The sequence below is a fragment of the Perca flavescens genome, chromosome 11 (genome assembly GCF_004354835.1).
Source record: "Perca flavescens isolate YP-PL-M2 chromosome 11, PFLA_1.0, whole genome shotgun sequence".
NCBI classification, from domain to species: Eukaryota; Metazoa; Chordata; class Actinopteri; order Perciformes; family Percidae; genus Perca; species Perca flavescens.
Genome location: NC_041341.1, coordinates 34,002,461 through 34,022,757, shown reverse-complemented (window position 1 = coordinate 34,022,757; position 20,297 = coordinate 34,002,461). Strand labels below are relative to the sequence as shown.

The 20,297-nt window shown below is 40.6% G+C and overlaps 1 protein-coding gene across 1 annotated transcript in view; it reads left to right on the top strand.

Moving 5' to 3' along the window:
- dpp10 (dipeptidyl peptidase like 10) overlaps window positions 1–20,297 on the top strand; it is a 191,279-nt gene that overhangs the window by 71,758 nt on the left and 99,224 nt on the right. Inside the window, exons 2-3 of the mRNA XM_028591519.1 lie at window positions 12,867–12,981; window positions 16,326–16,421. Of these exons, the coding sequence (XP_028447320.1) occupies window positions 12,957–12,981; window positions 16,326–16,421 (121 nt within the window). The 5' untranslated portion in view covers window positions 12,867–12,956. The remainder of the gene's footprint in view (window positions 1–12,866; window positions 12,982–16,325; window positions 16,422–20,297) is intronic.

Below are 20,297 nucleotides of genomic sequence, written 5' to 3'. Positions count from 1 at the left end.
ACTATTAGACGATTCAATCTAAGGAGCCTGATGCGACTCCCAATCTCACAGTCGAATAATCGCAGTGTCTGAAACTGTGTTTTACATAGAATTGCTTGTTTTTCCCCAAAAAATCCTGATATATAGCCTATTTTGGTGTGTGTATACCTATGTATGTATATATATATATATATATATATATATATATATATATATATATATATATATATATGTATATGTATATGTATGTGTGTATATGTATGTGTGTGTATATATATATATATATATATATATATATATATATATATATATATATATATATATATATATATAGTTGGCCTCACTATTGACAAGAATCACTCACTCACTATTGACAAGAATCAAATATCTAGACTTTCTCAAGCTTGAGAAAAAAAAAAAAATCAATGGCGAGTTTGAAATGTCTGAGCTGAATATACAGGCTTAACTCTGCTTCGACCCTTTCTCTCAGTGTCTTTCTAACTCATTCTTTGTTTGAAGGTTGGTTCTACTTCCACTGCTTTTCTTTTTACTTCTTTGTCATTTATCATTGCATGTCGTTTGATCTATTTAAGGCCTTGGCTCAACACGGGTGAAGGCTGAGTCAGCTTGGGGACACACTGACTGAGGGTGTGGGAGTATTTGTGTAATATGCAGAGATACTTCTTCACATAACTTTTTAATATGCCAGAGACTGTTCCATGCATATCCCAGAGGAAGGCGTCCAAGGCTACAGTGTATCTAATATAACAAAGGGTATTTTTTCATTCACTAACAATTTTACTGCATAAACAGAGAAGCACAAGTGCTTTAGTGTTGCAGTTCATTCCAAAAAACAGGAGAGGATGGAAAACACCAGTCTTCAAGACTAAAATGTTGTAAAATTAGACCGGGATTCATGTCCCGTTTGTGTCCTGTGTTTCACTTATATCTTTTAACCCCACCCACGGATCTTTTCCCAACCGTAACTTATGCCTGCCATCCACTAGAAGACTCTGAAAAGACTTTGAAAAGACTAAAGTGCGAAACCATCTCACATCTAAAGACAATCTGTCATAATGTCACTGAGGTTTTAGTCACAGACTAGAAGATTTTACTACCAAGACTTAAAACTCACAATAATATCGAACACGTTTGATTTTGTTGAAATGTAAAGACCGGAAACCGACTGACTTAAGACACCAAACGATTTAGATGACGGGAGCGCGCCCCTACTCTAGCAATACTCACGATTTCATTCCGATATTTGAAATTTGTCTGCGACAGTGGAATCACTTGAAAAGTCGTTTGGCGTAAGGTTGCCATAAGTGTTTCTTACCCTGCACATTGAAAAATGACGCCAAAGGGTTACCCATAGCGTTAAAAGTGACGTCAAGGGGTCCTGAGCACGCGTCAGTATTTGACCAGCTTAGGAGTGAGAATGTGTTGGTCCAATAATATATGAAATATGAGGAGCAAATATTTATTCAGCACCATGCGTGGTTTTCCAGTATCTAATGTTTTACCGCTTCTGTATTGCTAATATCAGCATTCATAATAATATAGTATATACAGTATTACCATTGCACTGTGTGTGAGTTAACAACCTTGTGTATCTGAAACCAATATGGCAGTGATGGTGACTAATTGAGAATTATCTCACATGGACCAAAGGCCAATGGCAGTGTCCTTCAGGGCAAGGCTGATAATGCTAAATACAATACAATGACAACATGTAGCTAAGCCTGCTGTTTCCTAGCCAGTGGATCAATTTTAGATGTTAAGCCTCAAGACCTCGGCGTGGCTCTGGATGTGGCTGTCTATGATTCACGAGGCAGTGAGAAATGGTATTTCATGGGTAAACAAAAATAAGCCAGTGCAGATGGCATTATTTTTTTTCTTCCCCATCTCCAACCTGCTGTCATTGTTAAAATGGCTCGGCTTCTGCTGAAATGCTGCTCGTCATTTGCCACACTCTCTCCAAGGTCAGAGTCCAGGGGAGGGTAAGCTCACGGATCTTTAAATAGCCCGACTCCTCTCACAGGGGGCTTGTGGCATGGGCATGCACGTTTGTGCACGAAGACGTGCACCTGCACACTGAGCCAGTGAGGAATCAGCTTATTAGTGAGAGTTGATGAGGATGGCAGGGGTCTTAATCAAACATCTCAAAGGCAGCGTTGGCATTTTAATTTTACATAATGTCTCATCATTCTCCCCCTCTCCCTATGTGAACATTAGAGGCATGCCAGCAAATGAGTGAGTACAGGGATGTGTTAAGAAGGGGGATGAGTAGGAAATATGCAACATTTTAACATTAGCGGAGACATTGGAGGCAAAAATATAATTTTTCAATTTGGAGGTTTTGAGGCTATTTTGTCTTCTTTCAGACTAGTAAAAAAAATACACATGCAGGTGTTTCTTTTACTATCTCTTGTCTGTTTGTGTCTGTAGGTTGAACTAAATTCCCTGAAAGATAGCATTAGATAATGCCTCATTTCATTTGCATATTCAAACAAAAATAATTGTCTTGATGTAAGTTTACCAACTGGGAAAGTTTAATGGTGATCTCTGTTAGTTAAAATGTTTTGCCATCATGATCAATAACTAAAATGCACCAACTACAAACCAAAATGTACCTATAATTTGTTACTTTCCACCTCTGGCTTTAAGGATGTACATTTTGATATGCGCTAGGTCGGGAGGTTGGTTCATGCTTTGTTCCAGTTGTGCGTACTGTAAGCACCAGGGCTCGCTAACTACACTTAGCCTACACCATAGAAACCATTTTATTTCTATGGCCTACACTGACATTGTGCTCTGACATTTAGACATATGCAATTAGGCAGTCACAGTGTATATGACGGGGCATCCTAAGCACCTTGACAAAGACTTTTGTCTTGTACCGCATATATTATATAGACAGTATGCTGACAGCTCATAATTCCACACAGGTATACATTAATAGATGGCTTGGCATGTAACCAGTACAATAACTGTCTGTCAGACTCCTGCCGTGATATTGAATATGGTTAAGCGTGAAAACTTGTGATACAAAAAAGAATTGTCTTGATGTAAGTTTACCAACTGGGGAAGTTTAATGGTTATCTGGGTTAGTTAAAATGTTTTACCCCATGCACTTGTAGTGTCTTGCAAAATGTATAGAATTGTACTATATTTTTAAAGGCTGTTTGTCAGTAGCACTTACATACACTAAACTATGCAGTTTTATTCCTGTCTATATTCTTAAGGTTTTTACATCATTTAGAGCCTGATTTATGTAACATTTTATACCTAAAGACATGGGGGAAATGGATTTTCTTGTATGCCGGCTGACAGTATTTTGTGATTTATGAAGTAATAAAAAGAGATATCCAAATCCCTTCCGTAAATTGTTTTATTCTAATATGTCAACAAAATGAAACAAGAATTTTAAACCTGTATCCAATGTTCAGATTTCTGTTCTAAAAAATTTAAGCAATTTCTGGCATATTTAATAAGAGTGCCTCATTAGAATATTTGAAAAAAGAAAAAAAGCATGTAACAAAGACACATACATGTAGAAAACCTGTAATACAAAAAAATCAGTATGTAATTAACTGGGAATGTTTAATGGTGATATCTGTTAGTTGAAATATGTTTCCTGTTCACCTGTAGTGTCTCCCCGTAAAATAACAGCAGTCTATGTATATATGTCACCCAGGTACAGGCCTAATTTACTGTGTTCTAGCTTATTATTGACGTCTCCTGCTGCTTTCAAGTGCAAGGGAAGCCAGCAACAAAAATTACACACAGCAACAGCAGAAAGGACATTTAAAGCCTAACATGCAGAGCTGTTTTGGTTTGTTGTCTCCCTCTGAGTGGGCGGAGGGTGGCACCCACAATACGCTTCCATCAAAAGTAATTAAAAAAAAAGTTACATTTTGTTAAGGCACGACAGCATGCACATTCCAAAAAGCGCTGTTAGTCCATGTTCACACTTGACAAAAAAAAGTTGACTCAGGCGCTTTTATAGAAAAGCTGGCAGCTATTTGGCAGAAAAAGCAGCCAAGAGCATCTTTTGTTGCTATAACAACAGCTACTGCTACATTATCCAGGCGTGCTATGTGGTGGAGAGATACAAAATGTCGAGAGAGGAAATTGGCTCTTGCGTTGGCGTTTGTAGTTGACGGGGAGGAGCATGTTGGTTCACAATGATGTTAGTGGGTGCACAACATTATATGGGGAAGGAAACAATATGGCGCTCACAATAATTTAGTCCAGGAGCTCCGGTTGGATGATGCACGGTTTGCGACATATTTTAAAGGTCCCATGGCATGAAAATTTCACTTTTATGAGGTTTTTTAACATTAATATGAGTTCCCCCAGCCTGCCTATGGTCCCCCAGTGGCTAGAAATGGTGATAGGTGTAAACCGAGCCCTGGGTATCCTGCTCTGCCTTTGAGAAAATGAAAGCTCAGATGGGCTGATCTGGAATCTTCTCCTTATGAGGTCATAAGGAGCAAGGTTACCTCCTCTTTCTCTGCTTTGCCCGCCCAGAGAATTTGGCCCACCCATGAGAGAGAGAGACATTATGGCTTTCAAACAAGCAAAGTGGCAGTTGGTCAAGGCCTTAACACAGTAACACAGTACAATGCCAAATGCAGACAGATCGTACACTACAATCAGTACAGCACAAGCACTTTAAATATACCGTAACATTATTGTTACATTTTCTGTGTTTTTGTCGGTGCCGTCAAGCAGGAATCAGCGCCACATCTGTCCATGTGCTTTCTCTCTCTGCTCTCATAATATTCTTCATGCGATAATGTGAGTCATTGTTGTTTTTTTCATATGGAGTTGTTTTCTCTCTGTTTTGAGGAAGGCTGTTCTTGCTATTTCAAAGACAGATGAAGTGATTATCGAAAATGGCCTCCGTTAGCACACAGCTGAGCCATACGATTGCCAAGGGACTGCTTAGCGGCAATCAGGGGAGTATTCTCTCTATCCTCTGCATTATACCACAAATGCCCTCCAGGCATTGATTATTGAAAATGTTATGGAATAATCTCACCGCTGAAATTGTAGGCAAGTAGCATGATTTTGAATTGTGCAAATAGCGCAAATCTCCTAATAGCCACTCCACTGATTCTCCACATGAAGATCATTTGACTAGTCATGCCAATACCAGTCAGGAGCATGTCCTCTGAGTAACCCACCTGATGCCTTCGGGATATCATACCATCATCACTGTTCACTCGGCTCTGCCCCTGAAATACTTCCCTAACAACAAATGTGCCCCTTTATTTTCCCGTGGTCTGCTTGACCTGATGAATAATTGATTGTATTGATTGAGTGTGATGGCATTTGTTCCAGAGAGAGTCAGGCAGAATTACAGTCAGAGTCAATTTAATTAAATGAGGCCACCAACCGTTGTCTGGGTTGAATAAATACATAACAACTGATGGAAGTAAAATAAGAGGCAGGGTTTTTTTCTATGCATTCGGCCATGTTCTATTTCTTGTTCAGTCAGGACACTGAGATTCAACAGAAATGGTTGTAAACCGTCTGTGTTGGAGAGACAGTGTGGAGAAAACGTGGATGGGAAAAAAAAGAAATTCTGGGAATCCACACAAACACTTCTGAAACGTCGACCTCCGTAATGGCATCGCTGTCCTCAGAACCAGCTGTCCTGTCAGCAGAACACCTCCTGAGGAGCTGACAGCAGACTGTTCACCCAGCTGACTAATGTCAGAATTTCAATAGATAAGAAGAAAGAAAAGGAAGGGCAGCAAGCAGTTTTTTATTTATTGATGGATTTATTTTATTTCCCCAGCCCGCTGTAGCTCAATTGTGTACGCCCAGTGAAACAGTAAAGCTCATAGTGAAATTGACCATGATCATTTACTTATAATTTGTTACTTTCCACCTCTGGCTTTAAGGATGTACATTTTGATATGCGCTAGGTCGGGAGGTTGGTTCATGCTTCGTTCCAGTTGTGCGTACTGTAAGCACCAGGGCTCGCTAACTACACTTAGCCTACACCATAGAAACCATTTTATTTCTATGGCCTACACTGACATTGTGCTCTGACATTTAGACATATGCAATTAGGCAGTCACAGTGTATATGACGGGGCATCCTAAGCACCTTGGCAAAGACTTCTGTCTTGTACCGCATATATTATGTAGACAGTATGCTGACAGCTCATAATTCCACACAGGTATACATTAATAGATGGCTTGGCATGTAACCAGTACAATAACTGTCTGTCAGACTCCTGCTGTGATATCGAATATGGTTAACCGTTATAAAAGAGACAGACAGAAGATTAAGGAATATGCCTTTTGCTTTCAGGCACAGAAATATAAAAGCACAGGCGTTCTTGTCCTTACTGCCCAGCCTGTCAGGAGTTTATTTATAACTGCGGTTGTCCCTTTGTAGCACGTACTTGCATCACCAAGTAAATGAACCTATTTTGAAAATGAATGACATGACAGGAAAATCAAAGGAAACGATATCTAGTAGAGGAAACCTATTTGAGTTGGAGTGCATGACTCAGTTGTTGTGTTAGGCTGGTTGTTGTCAAATGTGTAGTAAAGATGTCACCCATTATATGTCCTTTCTTCGGACATAATGATGTGCCTCATGAAAACATTTTTTAATGTAAGAGAGTAAAGGTTCCAGAAACTCGTTAGCAAGTTTTAGGTTCATGATTTGGACTGAAACCAAGCTTACAATACATTTTGTAAAAGAGCTCATGAAGGCCTCCGTCTGCCCTCCATTCTAGATCTAGAGACAAATGTATCTCCTCTGATGAGGGTCCAACAGTTGTGATAAAGGATTGTCTCATTCTTTCTATTAGGTATATTGGAGCCCTTCCTAATAATGGTTATGGAGGGACCAAAGAAATAAAATGGATAGAAAGGCCATTCCCATTCAAATCTACAAAGCAGAATCATGGATGTACAAAGAATAAAACTGTAAGACCTGAGGCCTGTACTACGTAGCAAAATTTGGCCCTAATGAGGTAACTTAGAGAGAGAGAGAGAGAGAGAGAGAGAGAGAGAGAGAGATTTATGAAAGATATTTCAGAGGGAATTACATATCGCCTGTTTGTTGGCTTCTTGAGCCGTGTGTTGCCAATGTGCACATTGGTTTGAATTATGTTTTTATATTTATATATTTTTTATTTGCTGTCACGATCACTTACCACTGCCAGGGTTGCAACTGAAATAAAAGGCTAAATCAATGACAATTCATGGAAAGCACACGTGTAATTATGTTCAGATTTTGGTCCTGACTGATGGGGAAGTGATATTGATAAGCGTTGTGATTTATGCAATTACAGCGGCAGCGATTTTTTTGCCAGCTTTCCTTCCTGTTTTAGGAAGCAGCGACTGTATTGCATTTTGCCTGTAAAACTGTCTGTGTTCTTCATATTTATGTAGAATTGCTCTTCTTATGTAAAATATGCGGCTCTGGTAGATGTTTGTGATTGATCGTGCTGTGCAAACACCGCCTCTTTTATGTGAACGCGCATGTCGCTGGATTGGGAAACCCTGAGTTGATTGAACTAGTTGTTAACCACCGTTGTGACACAGCTTATGCAGAACCATGGTTGTTAGGTTTAGTGGAGCTGGGTAACTGAAATAAATCCATGGCATGTTGAATCTTGCTTCGTTGTACAGGCCTCTGGATACAGCGTTCAAGGTGGAGCCCTTTTCATTCCTATGAGAGTTGTTAAGTGGTGCATCTTGAAAACATCATGGAACCAAAAAAATACCCAGCTCTTCCGCTGTGCTTCAGCACTGTGCGGCCCTTAGAGTAAGCCTACTAGAGAGCTCCTCCGCCCACTTCTAGAATTTCCAAATGTTATTGGACCAAATCGTTAAAATTATGATAGTGAATTGAGTCATTTCGCAGAGGTTGGGACGCTCAAAAAAATGTATCCACTGAATTGCAGACATCTTTTTTTTGGCCCAGAGGACATCACATGACGGGCCGGGAGTCGCCACTGTGTGGTTGCTATGTTTAATTTGCTTCAATGCCTGACGCACTTTCTGGGGCCCTAAGCAGAATGGTCAGAGCGGCAGCCATCAAGTCCCCACGGACCAGAGTATGGTAGTGGACTGGTAGCTGGAGAGTTGTCACTTTACCTCCTGAGCATTGCCAATGTGCTCTTGAGCAAGGCACCAAACCCCCAACTGCTCGGGGTGGCTGTCCATCGACAGCTGCAGCCCCCTCACTCTGACATCTCTCCATTGGTGCATGGAGAGGTACTGAGGATGTGTGTGTAATTCAGGCCTGTGTGTAATGTGTATAATAATAACAGAGTGAAAACATTGCCATTTCCCTTGCAATATTAATAAAGTATAAATCATATTAATTATATTTTTATAGTTGCAGAAAGTCGATGAGGTGAAGCCAAACGAAAAAGCAGTGGAGTTGTAACGTAATGAGGCATAGAGAGCCCGCCGCATAATAAGTCAAATTAACAACCTTGTAATCCTTCATTCACTCAAAGCACATTGCTATCGCCAGATGATTGACAGCTTTGTTTTGTAGGTTTTCTGTGACCGGTGTGGCTTGGGGGAATGGCGGCGTTAACTAGCTAGCTAACTAGTCAGTTTTCCACTGGCTGGCTGGCTAGCTGGTTCCTCCCTGCTTTAATGCTGCATTGGTTACAGGAAACAAGGGGGTAAGCTTCGCTTCAGAACTCGAACCTCCGATGGCGCCATTTTGTTGCTACAAAGGTATCACCTCTTGTTAGCATTCCACTGACCGCCATTTTTTTTTTTACGTCACTTGACTGCGAATAACTTTACATCTGAAGCATTTAAAGACTCTATTTGTCCATTGTTTATTTCTAAAGAAACACGACAATGTATAAAAGGCTCCATTACCTTGTAGCTCATGTTATGGCTCCGTAGCAGACGTTTTTGTAAAAATAGGCTAACGATTGTGTCATAACCAAGTGAATTACTGTCGCATAGTAGAGGAATTACCGTATAATACAGGAGAAGTTCGCAGGCAGTTTTGACTTACATTAGCTGTTTAGGTTTAATTACTAATGTTAACTAGCATGTTAGTTAGCAATAATTAGCCTGTGCTTATGTTATCTCCTTACATATACCTACGCTCTCCGTCTCTGTAAGATTGGGAATGATTGAGATTTCTCTTGTCACAGCTACCAGAAGACTTCACACTTTCAGACACGTTGCTCACGTCACATCTACGTTGTCTCTGTCGGTTGGAAACTGCTCTGTAAAGCAAGAGATCACCGGAAAAGTGCTTCTAATAGCCTTCACTGGTCTCCGTCCAGAGCAACGGGGTCTATTGGTCCATTATATATACAGTGCCTTGTGAAAGTATTCGGCCCCCTTGAACTTTTCGACCTTTTGCCACATTTCAGGCCTCAAACATAAAGATATAAAACTGTAATTATTTGTGAAGAATCAACAACAAGTGGGACACAATTATGAAGTGGAACGAAATTCATTGGATATTTCAAACTTTTTTAACAAATAAAAAACTGAAAAATTGGGCGTGCAAAATTATTCAGCCCCTTTACTTTCAGTGCAGCAAACTCTCTCCAGAAGTTCAGTGAGGATCTCTGAATGATCCAATGTTGACCTAAATGACTAATGATGATAAATAGAATCCACCTGTGTGTAATCAAGTCTCCGTATAAATGCACCTGCTCTGTGATAGTCTCAGAGGTCCGTTTAAAGCACAAAGAGCATCATGAAGAACAAGGAACACACCGGGCAGGTCCGAGATACTGTTGTGGAGAAGTTTAAAGCCGGATTTGGATACAAAAAGATTTCCCAAGCTTTAAACATCCCAAGGAGCACTGCGCAAGCGATAATATTGAATTGGAAGGAGTATCAGACCACTGCAAATCTACGAAGACCCGGCCGTCCCTCTAAACTTTCAGCTCATACAAGGAGAAGACTGATCAGAGATGAGGCCCAAGAGGCCCATGATCACTCTGGATGAACTGCAGAGATCTACAGCTGAGGTGGGAGACTCTGTCCATAGGACAACAATCAGTCGTATACTGCACAAATCTGGCCTTTATGGAAGAGTGGCAAGAAGAAAGCCATTTCTTAAAGATATCCATAAAAAGTGTTGTTTAAAGTTTGCCACAAGCCACCTGGGAGACACACCAAATGTGGAAGAAGGTACTCTGGTCAGATGAAACCAAAATCAAACTTTGGCAACAATGCAAAACGTTATGTTTGGCGTAAAAGCAACACAGCTCATCACCCTGAACACACCATCCCCACTGTCAAACATGGTGGTGGTGGCAGCATCATGGTTTGGGCCTGCTGTTCTTCAGCAGGGACAGAGAAGATGGTTAAAATTGATGGGAAGATGGATGGAGCCAAATACAGGACCATTCTGGAAGAAAACCTGATGGAGTCTGCAAAAGACCTGAGACTGGGACGGAGATTTGTCTTTCAACAAGACAATGATCCAAAACCTAAAGCAAAATCTACAATGGAATGGTTCACAAATAAACATATCCAGGTGTTCAAATGGCCAAGTCAAAGTCCAGACCTGAATCCAATCGAGAATCTGTGGAAAGAACTGAAAACTGCTGTTCACAAACGCTCTCCATCCAACCTCACTGAGCTCGAGCTGTTTTGCAAGGAGGAATGGGCAAAAATGTCAGTCTCTCGATGTGCAAAACTGATAGAGACATACCCCAAGCAACTTACAGCTGTAATCGCAGCAAAAGGTGGTGCTACAAAGTATTAACTTAAGGGGGCTGAATAATTTTGCACGCCCAATTTTCAAAGTTTTTTATTTGTTAAAAAGGTTTGAAATATAAAATAAATTTCGTTCCACTTCATGATTGTGTCCCACTTGTTGTTGATTCTTCACAAAATATTACAGTTTTATATCTATATGTTTGAAGCCTGAAATGTGGCAAAAGGTCGAAAAGTTCAAGGGGGCCGAATACTTTCGCAAGGCAATGTATGTCAATGCGCTCTCCTCGCAGCAAGCTGCAACACACTTTACGGCCCCACTAATGCGTGTAGTCACCATGACGACTAACAACAATCGCTGTTTTGTTTTGTGCTAATCAAATGACCACGGCAAACAGCTCAATGACCTTTCTGTCCGTTTAATTTCTATGGGAGAGAGGAGATTCTCCTAGTGGTTCTATCATTGCTCATAATTGAGTTAATAAACTGAGGATGATGAGTCAAATATGGCTAAATGGGATATTGGGGCTGAAAATGAGATGGAAGGAAAGTGAAACAGAGAGTGGGGAAGAATCTCATGCATGGAAGCACAAGGGCAATTTTGAGTTGCTGTCTGTTTTCAAGGACATGTCAGCTTTTTGTGGTATTAATGAAAAGAGCAGTGGCTGAAGTCCTGATAATAGACCAGTTTTAGAGTCCGACGGGGGGTGAAGGGGCTGTGGATAACATTACACTGCATGCATGTACAGTAATATGCGTCTGCAAACATGGTAACAAAGTTCCATGTAGTCTAATGCTAAAGTCATGTCCACCTGCTACTCATCTACAAGAAACTTAGCAGAAAATAAGCCAAAATTCAGTTAGATTTAGGTCGTGGTTTTCTCTGTCTGCTACTCTACGGCCTGTGGAAAAAAAACTGGATGTACTTCTTTGATAATTGGGTCATGAGTCAGTATGTGTGACATTTCTAGTCATGATGAAATGATTGGATGGAAAAGTGTTCCTCATTGCTATTAAACCACCATGGCAAGTAGTTAGAAAAGGGATTTCAGAGAAAGTCTGAAACGGATGCAAAGGAAGCTTCTTTGTAAAAATGGACCTCTAATTGGCAATCGTTTTTGTTTCTCCTCCCCTCCAGTGGATCAAGATATAGTAGTGTGTTGTTGGTTAGTGATCACTGTATTTCACCTGCAGGGCTTTGTGGGTAATTGAGGCCATGAGGAGCTGCGGTGGGAAGAAATTTATAGGGGGGAGGCTTAATTCATCTTATCAGACGCAGCAGATGTGGTGGAAGACCCGCTAATACCAGGATTCAGAGATGAAGTTGCAGTCAAAAGCTTCACAAACTCTCCTGGATAGCTATTTCACTGCAGATAATATCCCACAGTGTGCTCTGCAGTCACTCAGATTGATCAAACCAAAATCTTTCTGCAGCCAGTTTGACCGACAGAGCCCTGCATGGCTGAATGCAAATGTCTGCTGTATTCCTTATATGCCAAACATCTCTGTCTGAGGGTCAAACACGCACAACATCCAACTCAGCTGCAGAACGGGTGACCCCTTGGCCCCAGCAGAAGGTATGCGTTTTCCATGGGTCGGAAGGTGTGATTCAAAGGTAATGTTGGCCAAGCAAAGATTGAACCACGCAAATACTTGTTTCATCTTACAGTTTCAGCAGTGCAAAAGTGAGTTTCACCTTTTCCGGCTTACAGTGGGGCTTCTGCAAAGCCTGTTCATTGCAAATCAGGATTGGATTGAAAAGTCCCAATGTGGCCCATGTTAATAGGCACTAGTCTGGCATTGCCAGACCTTAGCCACAGAGTAATTCAGGGATAGGAGAAAATAAAACGCTCTGGGTTGTTTGCATTTCTATAAACCAATCACAATCGTCTCGGGCAGCGCTGAGCTCTGGACGCAGCCACGGTGGCTCTGCAAAATAGTCTCGGGAAAGAACTTGTTTAGGTCAAACATTTGCACCCCGCAAAATAAAACGTCACATAAGATATGGATGTAATAAGGGAAAATAAACTAATAGGCAATGCAAACAGCACCCCAATATGTGATGATCATCACAATGGACCTGCATTTCCCTGAACAAATACAGCTTTTTATCAAACTGTCAACCTCAAGCAATGTAAAAGAGACTAATGTGTAACCAAGCCTTTATTTCACTCTCTCCTCCATTTCTCTGTGCAGGACCTGGGTGGGGGAAACGTTCCTCAGAGGAACTGGAAAGGGATTGCCATCGCTCTGCTTGTCATCTTGGTGGTCTGCTCCCTAATCACCATGTCCGTCATCATCCTCACACCAGGTAACACTCAGCCGTGATTGTGCTCTGCTGTCTAAGATCCTGTGATTTGCTCCTGTCCTGTGCCTGTTTTTGCTGCACCTTCCAAGACTCCCAAAAATGTTCAATAGTCATACAATGCAATGACATATCATTTATATGAGAGTATGACATAGGTTGGATTTTTAGGTGGGGTTGTACGAGGTACTTCTTCATAGTCAGTGTATTAATTACAGTAAATGGCGGTCGACACACCCCCAGTTTGGAGAAGCAGCAGTGTACTGACACACGAGCTAAGCGATGTCAAACGTATTTTAGTCACCTACAAAAGGACCACCTAAAAAACTTGATTGGTTTAAGAATACACTATATTTAGAATTTTTTTACCGCTTTGCCTTGCTTGTCAGACAGCCCTTTAAATAGGGAAATGAAACCGTAATGTCACTCTCGACCGCGACCTACTGCTTGACTATGGATATATACCTCATACAACACAATTCATATGGTCCAAACTATCCCTTTAAGGCATTAAAGCATATCAAGAACCACAGAATTATCGTCCAACTCTGCAGTTCCCTTGCCTCTACCAAGCTTTTTCTCCCCCTTTACCTTATTGTTTTGGTTTTAGGGCCAAATCCACTTCTTATCAAATTGTTAAGCTTGTTCTGCTGATACCAATTGAAAAAAAATCAACAAATGCAGATTAATGTATTTTGCATTTGACTTCAACAAGAATACACGATGCTTTAAGAGTCTAAACATGTTTAAAATTCTTGCTTTTTATAGATTTAAATTGTCGATGGATAAACAGATTATCCTTCACCCGAAGAAGGTGTCAGTTTGGTTCAGCTCTCCTCCAACTGGCTGCTGAGGATGAGATTGGTAGAATTTTGGAATATAACAATTATTATTGATCAACCCAGGAAACAAAGACTGGTGGTTTTTTTCCATCACCTATCTCCACTGCTCATGTCTGTTTCCTTTTTTTATCAACAATGGATCAAAGGATTATGTGTCATGTGAAATGTATTGTTGGTACTGTGGAAATTCCAGAGAGTTATCACCAAATATGCAATTCCCCTCGATTTAACAGAGCATTTTAGCATCTTTCAGTTCATTGTTTTGGTTGTACAGACCCTCAGTCATACTCTTTGGTTCTCCAGTCTTACTGCCCCATCAACGCTGTATCCAGCTGTTTTCAATGAAAGAAACTTTGATTATCCCATGCCACCTGACCAGTACCAAACGGCACACTGACACAGTTAGCAACTACAGCTAAAAGCAGAATGAATATTGGACTTGCATTTGGCAGGTTGCTAGAAACATGACCCCAAGTGAATGCCAATGTTGCTCTGTTTGTGCAGGATGTGTACCTAGGCAACAGTTTGCTAACATGTTAGCCACATCAACTTAAAAAAGGGAAAAAAAGCCATCATATGTCAAATGAATGTGATTTGTTTTGGAGTTCTGGCCCCAAGTAGCTCCAAAAACCCAAATAAATACAAAGCAAAAACATATATTTGATGCAACTTTAAAAATAGTATGTCTGTGTGCACAATACTGAGAATGTCTTAACACCAGTAACCACTGTTATGCAAGTGATAACCCCACTACTCAAAACTGTTTTGGGACCTGTGAGACACCCTTAGACCTTGAAACCTGGTGTTTTTCTATCACACAATAAATCACACAATAAATCTTGTGTTACTATTTGACTACTTTCCGAATTATACACTGTATGAATCCAAACTGATGATAGAAAAAAGCCCAATGTTACACCAATGTAAAATGATGACAATGGACTGCCCATGTAGCCAAACTCTCCCCTGGTGTATTCTACGGTTGGTTAGACTTTGATTGCCTCCATAAACAAACATGTTGTGTGGAGTTATCAAGGAAAGCCAATATGGCTGACATTCAAAATGACTTGGCCTTCCTATTCTGCTCACAATCAGCAGCTGTGCTATTCAAAAGGAGCATACACTTGGCCCGTTCTCTTTCTGCTAAAGGCATAACATTTCATAATTAAAAATGAAACGTATCCAGGGGCAACATTGGAGCAGCTTAAGGATTTTCCAGCCTGGTAATAATCATGTTAATGAACATATGGTATGCCGTGAAAAAAAAAGTTCTGTGTGCATCATTTTTAGTCCCATGGATTTCTCTGTGTGTAAGAACCTTTATGTAAATCTGGATTAAAAAGGATATCTAACACATCTGTTTGCCAAGAAAATGTAAACAACCAGTTACCACTTTTCATTTTTGGCTTATTAAACATGAAAACATATTCTTACTCCCAATTTGTCAAATACTGAGGCTTGGTTTGGTCAGGATCCCTTGGCGTCACTTTTTTAACCCTCTGGGTATCCCTTTGGCGTCATTTTTCCACGTGGGGACTGAGTACCCAGGGCCCTCATGTGAGGAGGGCCCAAAAAGATGCTAGAATGAATAGCTGTGGATACGGGGAGGGGCCTATAGAGAATGCCTTTCTACAGGGCCCAGAATTTTGTGCTACACCCCTGAATGCAGACAACTGGGCACACAGGAAAAATTCTGTGATTTATTGGTAAGGTAAATATATACAAGCTTACAATCAAAATGCAGAAGGTTTTAACAGAAGTATCAGATAATCCACAGGTAAACAGGAAAAAGGTGCAGGCAGGTATTGATTCAGGTTCAGGTACCAGGGTCCTGGTTTCAGGTGACTGGTGGGAAAATCTGAGGGCAGCTGGTGGATGGATGGATGGATGGATGGATGGATGGCAGAGTTCCTAGGAATGGAGACACAGACAGGGACAGACTGAGCAGAATAAAAACAACGGAGGCAGCCGTTAGGACAGTGACAAGGCTGTGACATTTTGGTGGTACAGGATGTCGCTGTTAGACTTAATTGGGGGGATGGACAGTTCAGTTTTAAGTGTTTTTGAGATTTATCTTATTTCCAAAAGTATTCAAATGAATACACTCCAACCATTATTCATTAAGAAAAGAAAACAGGATTATCAAGGGTAAACACATCCTGTGTAATTTAATGTAAACAAGGCTTACAAATCGAACAAATTGAAATAGGACCAGGTGCACATGCACACACACAGTAATGTATCCTGCTTTTTAAGCCCATTGTCATACATTTTAAGGGGTGACTGTGTTTTTGATGTCAGGTATACGCATCTCAATGCCAGTGCTGGAAGTGAATCCCAATGTCAGCTATTGCTGGAGATTGATTTTTCAACTGTGTGCATGCTAGAAAGCAAATTGTCTTGCTCCATAGAAGACACTGGAGACAACATACCTACTGTGTGTGGTACCCAAAGTTTACTGTATATAAAGTGTTAGGCAACTTATCAATTAATGGCTTGTTTTTACAGCTGACAATCAAGCTGGAAGCAACACCAAACTGACTGTGGAGGATCTGTTCAGACCTGAGTTCCAGGTCCATGACCCGGAGGCCAAATGGATCAATGGTGAGTAATCCACGACCATTTACTGTACCTGCTGGAATTCAGAGCCTTCGTGTTGATTCCTTCAGCCATGGATGGAAATGAGTAGATAGATACTCATAGAACTGCGGACATGTTTTTATACATCGGCCATTGGCCCTAGGGAGATTTCTGGCTCCAGCGAGGCATTTAAATCTGGTTCTTATGATGTTCACTGTTTTCCCACATCACAGATGAAGCTGTCCTTGCCTGCCTGTTCAGTGGAATCGGCACACATGTGGCATAGTCATTGTTACTGTTGGATTACACCATACCTTGAGTGACAGCCTGGTAAACTGACAACATTACCTGTTCCCTTCTTCATGCTGCTGTACTTCAATTTATACAGAACACACCTCGACTCACACTTGACATGAATGCATCTGGATGAGTTGTGAGTGTGCTTTGCAATAGCAAACAACAGAAGTGCTTTAGTTGAGCAGCAGAGGGATGGCATTTCTCTCTGCTGTCTCGCCTGCTTTTTAATTGAGGCTCACTAAAACGGCAAACAAACAGTTCAGTTTGGTTCAGTTCAGAGGCTGCCGTGTTTCACCCTAGCTTTACCTTGCATGTAGCTATGCAAATTTAGATGTTGGGATTTATTTTCCCTCGCCTTATTTACATTGTATTGATTCCTTATTTGCCAGAAGGGGATCATATGTTAAGCTCGGAAGGCTTTGGCTGGAAATAAACCACATCAAGTGAAGTGCAAGAGAATCTGATTATGGTTTCCTGAGGGCAGGGAGAAGATAACGATACCTCGGAGGGAAAGGATGCAGAGGATTGTGGCGTTCCCCGCATTTCTCTTCGTCTGTCTCCTTTCCTGCGGATTAGTGTGCTTGTTTTGCTTTTCCTCTTCGTTGCCCATCGACTGTGTGAGTCTCCCTCCACGCCCGCGGGCAAGGGCAAGAGGCGAGGACTCTCTGTCCTTCAATATTTCATTCCCGGGTGACATTTCTCCACAATCTTCGCAACTCCATCTCATTCCCTGAGCTGACCTCAGGCTAGACAGAGAGAGCAGCGATGCTGTGCGATGAGGCAGTCAGAAAAGTCAGCTTTATAGTGCAGTGTGTGGATGGATGGGGCAAAATAGACCCCAGACAAATAGGAGAAGATAACAGACAGACGGGCGAGAGGAAAGATTGATCACTAGGATTTGGAGAAAAAATTTGATTTTTTTCCCCCCCTAAATCAGAGGCTTTGGAGGTTTTGGCTTGGAAGTCTTTCATCTCTGTCTACATTAGAGATAATCTGAATGGGTATGTCATCTACTGTCACGTGCAAGTAGGATACAATAGCTTGTAGTTTATTGTATAACTTTGAAACACTTTTAACTTCTAATAAGATGACTTTAGTTTCATTACCGAAGAAAATTAAGTAAAATAAAATTCCAGATGTCACACTGATTCTAATTCTTAACTATATCAGAGGTTGTTTGTTGTTTTTCATTCTGGAAAAATGTAACATTTTTCATTTGAACGGTGCCGTTAGGTGTACGACAGGCCCCAGAGCAGTCTAGATACTAGTTATAACACACACACACACACACACACACACACACACACACACACACACACAGACCACACTCACGGGCTCAGTCAGTCTTGAAAGATTTTGCTCATAAACATAGCCACTGTCTCGTCAAATAGAGAATTGAGATTGGACAACATCAACATCCATTTCACCCAAAAATCATCATTTATGTCTGTATATGACAAAATACCAAAGAAAATGGGAATGTTTTTTATAGTTGATTTAGTTACTAGTATAGTACAGGATGTTGGAAGACAAAGTTAAAGAGTCGGATCACTTCCTTGTTGCTGTAACACATAAGGTCAATTAATACCTCTTGGTTTCTGTGTAATAAATTAATGTGACAATACTAAAAGGCAACTATGTACCTTTTTTTTTTTCCTTGGTCCACAAACAGTTGTAAAAGCAACCGAAGAACAATGATGAATCCATCTACACTTGACTTTATTCTTCTCTCAGTTAAAGCTATAGTGCGTAGTTTTGCATAGTTTTCGTAGACAACAAAACTGTCGGTGCTTCCACATGACGTTCCGTGGCTGCGCACCTGCATGACACAAATCTGCATATTTGCTATCATTCTGAAAGAGATCAATTTACAGCATGTCACTGGTCTGCAGTGTGATGTGTGTATGGCTGTTATTGATCTTAAATCTGTGGGCGGGCATTTGATTTCTGTGAGCGGGCCCAATGTAAACATAATAGGTGGTGCCAGCACGTCAGTGAATTGATCAGGCTAATTATACAGTTATAAGCATGTCCTCCCTATCTATATGTGTATGCGTTTGTCACGCAAAGTCATATGCTGTACATATGCTATTTCCTGGGCTGAATTTTCACTGATCTGAAGTCCTCGACAGTTATTATTTTTAGCAGGTGTGTTGAAATGCAGCTTTTTCTCTGGGGCGCTTTTTAATTTTGAACTTGGTAATTGATCATGTGTTTTGAAAAGTTGTCCATTAAAAGCAGAACATTGTAATATCTTAAATATCAGTGGTGTACCAGTTCAGTCGATTCTTAATATCTAGTAGATCGGTTTTCCAATTATTCCTTATTTAATTAAGTTTAGTTCACGTTGTTGTTTGAAGCTTAGCGTTCATGTATGACCGAAACCATCTGAAAGGAGATTCCAAAATATGACACAAACTGCAGACTGTAGCCTCAAAAACAAAATGAAAAAATGTGGTGTATGACACCGCTGACACATACGTTGTTCTTTAGAATTGTACAGTCTATAAATGCCAGTTGTGAACCAGGTTTAAGAAAACACATTTTGAGATATGAGTTCTGACTTTGTGCACATCTATGCAGCTGTGCATGTACCTCCTTACCTATAAATAGTCAGTACTACAGTATTCTCTGAAAATCCATTATTGAGCCCTAGGCTGTAAAAACTAGTTACATTGGTACAAATGACCACTCTTTACTCTTACTTACCCAATTACTAGTCAGCTGCATGGCCTGTCAACTATCTTTGTTCACTGCAATCACATTTGTCTTTTTTTATGACCTGAGAAGCAGGCTAGTTGCTGACGGATTAATAAATCCCTGCTGAACTGTTTGGGTGTGTAATTTAAACATGCAGCTCGCAGCAATAAACACGTGTAATTATGTGAAATGAAAGTGCTGCTGAAAAGCTCTACTACTTCGATTAAGTGTGCATCAGTGTGAGAGATCCCGTGTCCTTTAATAGATTGAACTAGCAGGCTGCTGTATCTCCATCACACATTATTGCAGCCAATGACTCGCTTAATGAAATGCGCTCTGTTTTTGCTGATACATGTAAACTGATCTAGAACATTGCTGTTGTACTCGAGTCTGGACTCGAGACGTTCTTCTATTCTATTCTATTCTATTGTGGTATTTGCACTCAGACTTGTCTCGGACTTCTTTTGGTCTCGCCAAATATTCAAGTTGGTCTCGACCGAGTCCAGTACTAGATGCTTTTTTTTTTCTAAAGTAACTTCCTCCTTCAAAACAAAACCATTGATAAAGTAGGCTTGTTCAGAAAAAGAGTATTGGTTTAATTCAAAATCCATCTAGAACAGACGTTTACCTTGGTCGCCTGCTACATGCCTGGCTGCGTCATATACCTCTGTCATCAGATATCAATCATTTTCATCAGCGAGCACTTTGTGCTATGGATTCTTCAGGACAAGTGATAAATTCAAGGATGGGAACATGTCAATTTTCTTTCGTCCCACCTGTGCTGCTGTTATTTCTTACATTTTCCAATGGCAGTCCAGAATATTATTGTTGCACCATGATTAAAAACACTCAACATCTAAAATGTATAGTTCCACATCAGCTTTCAAGTAAAATGGCTCTACT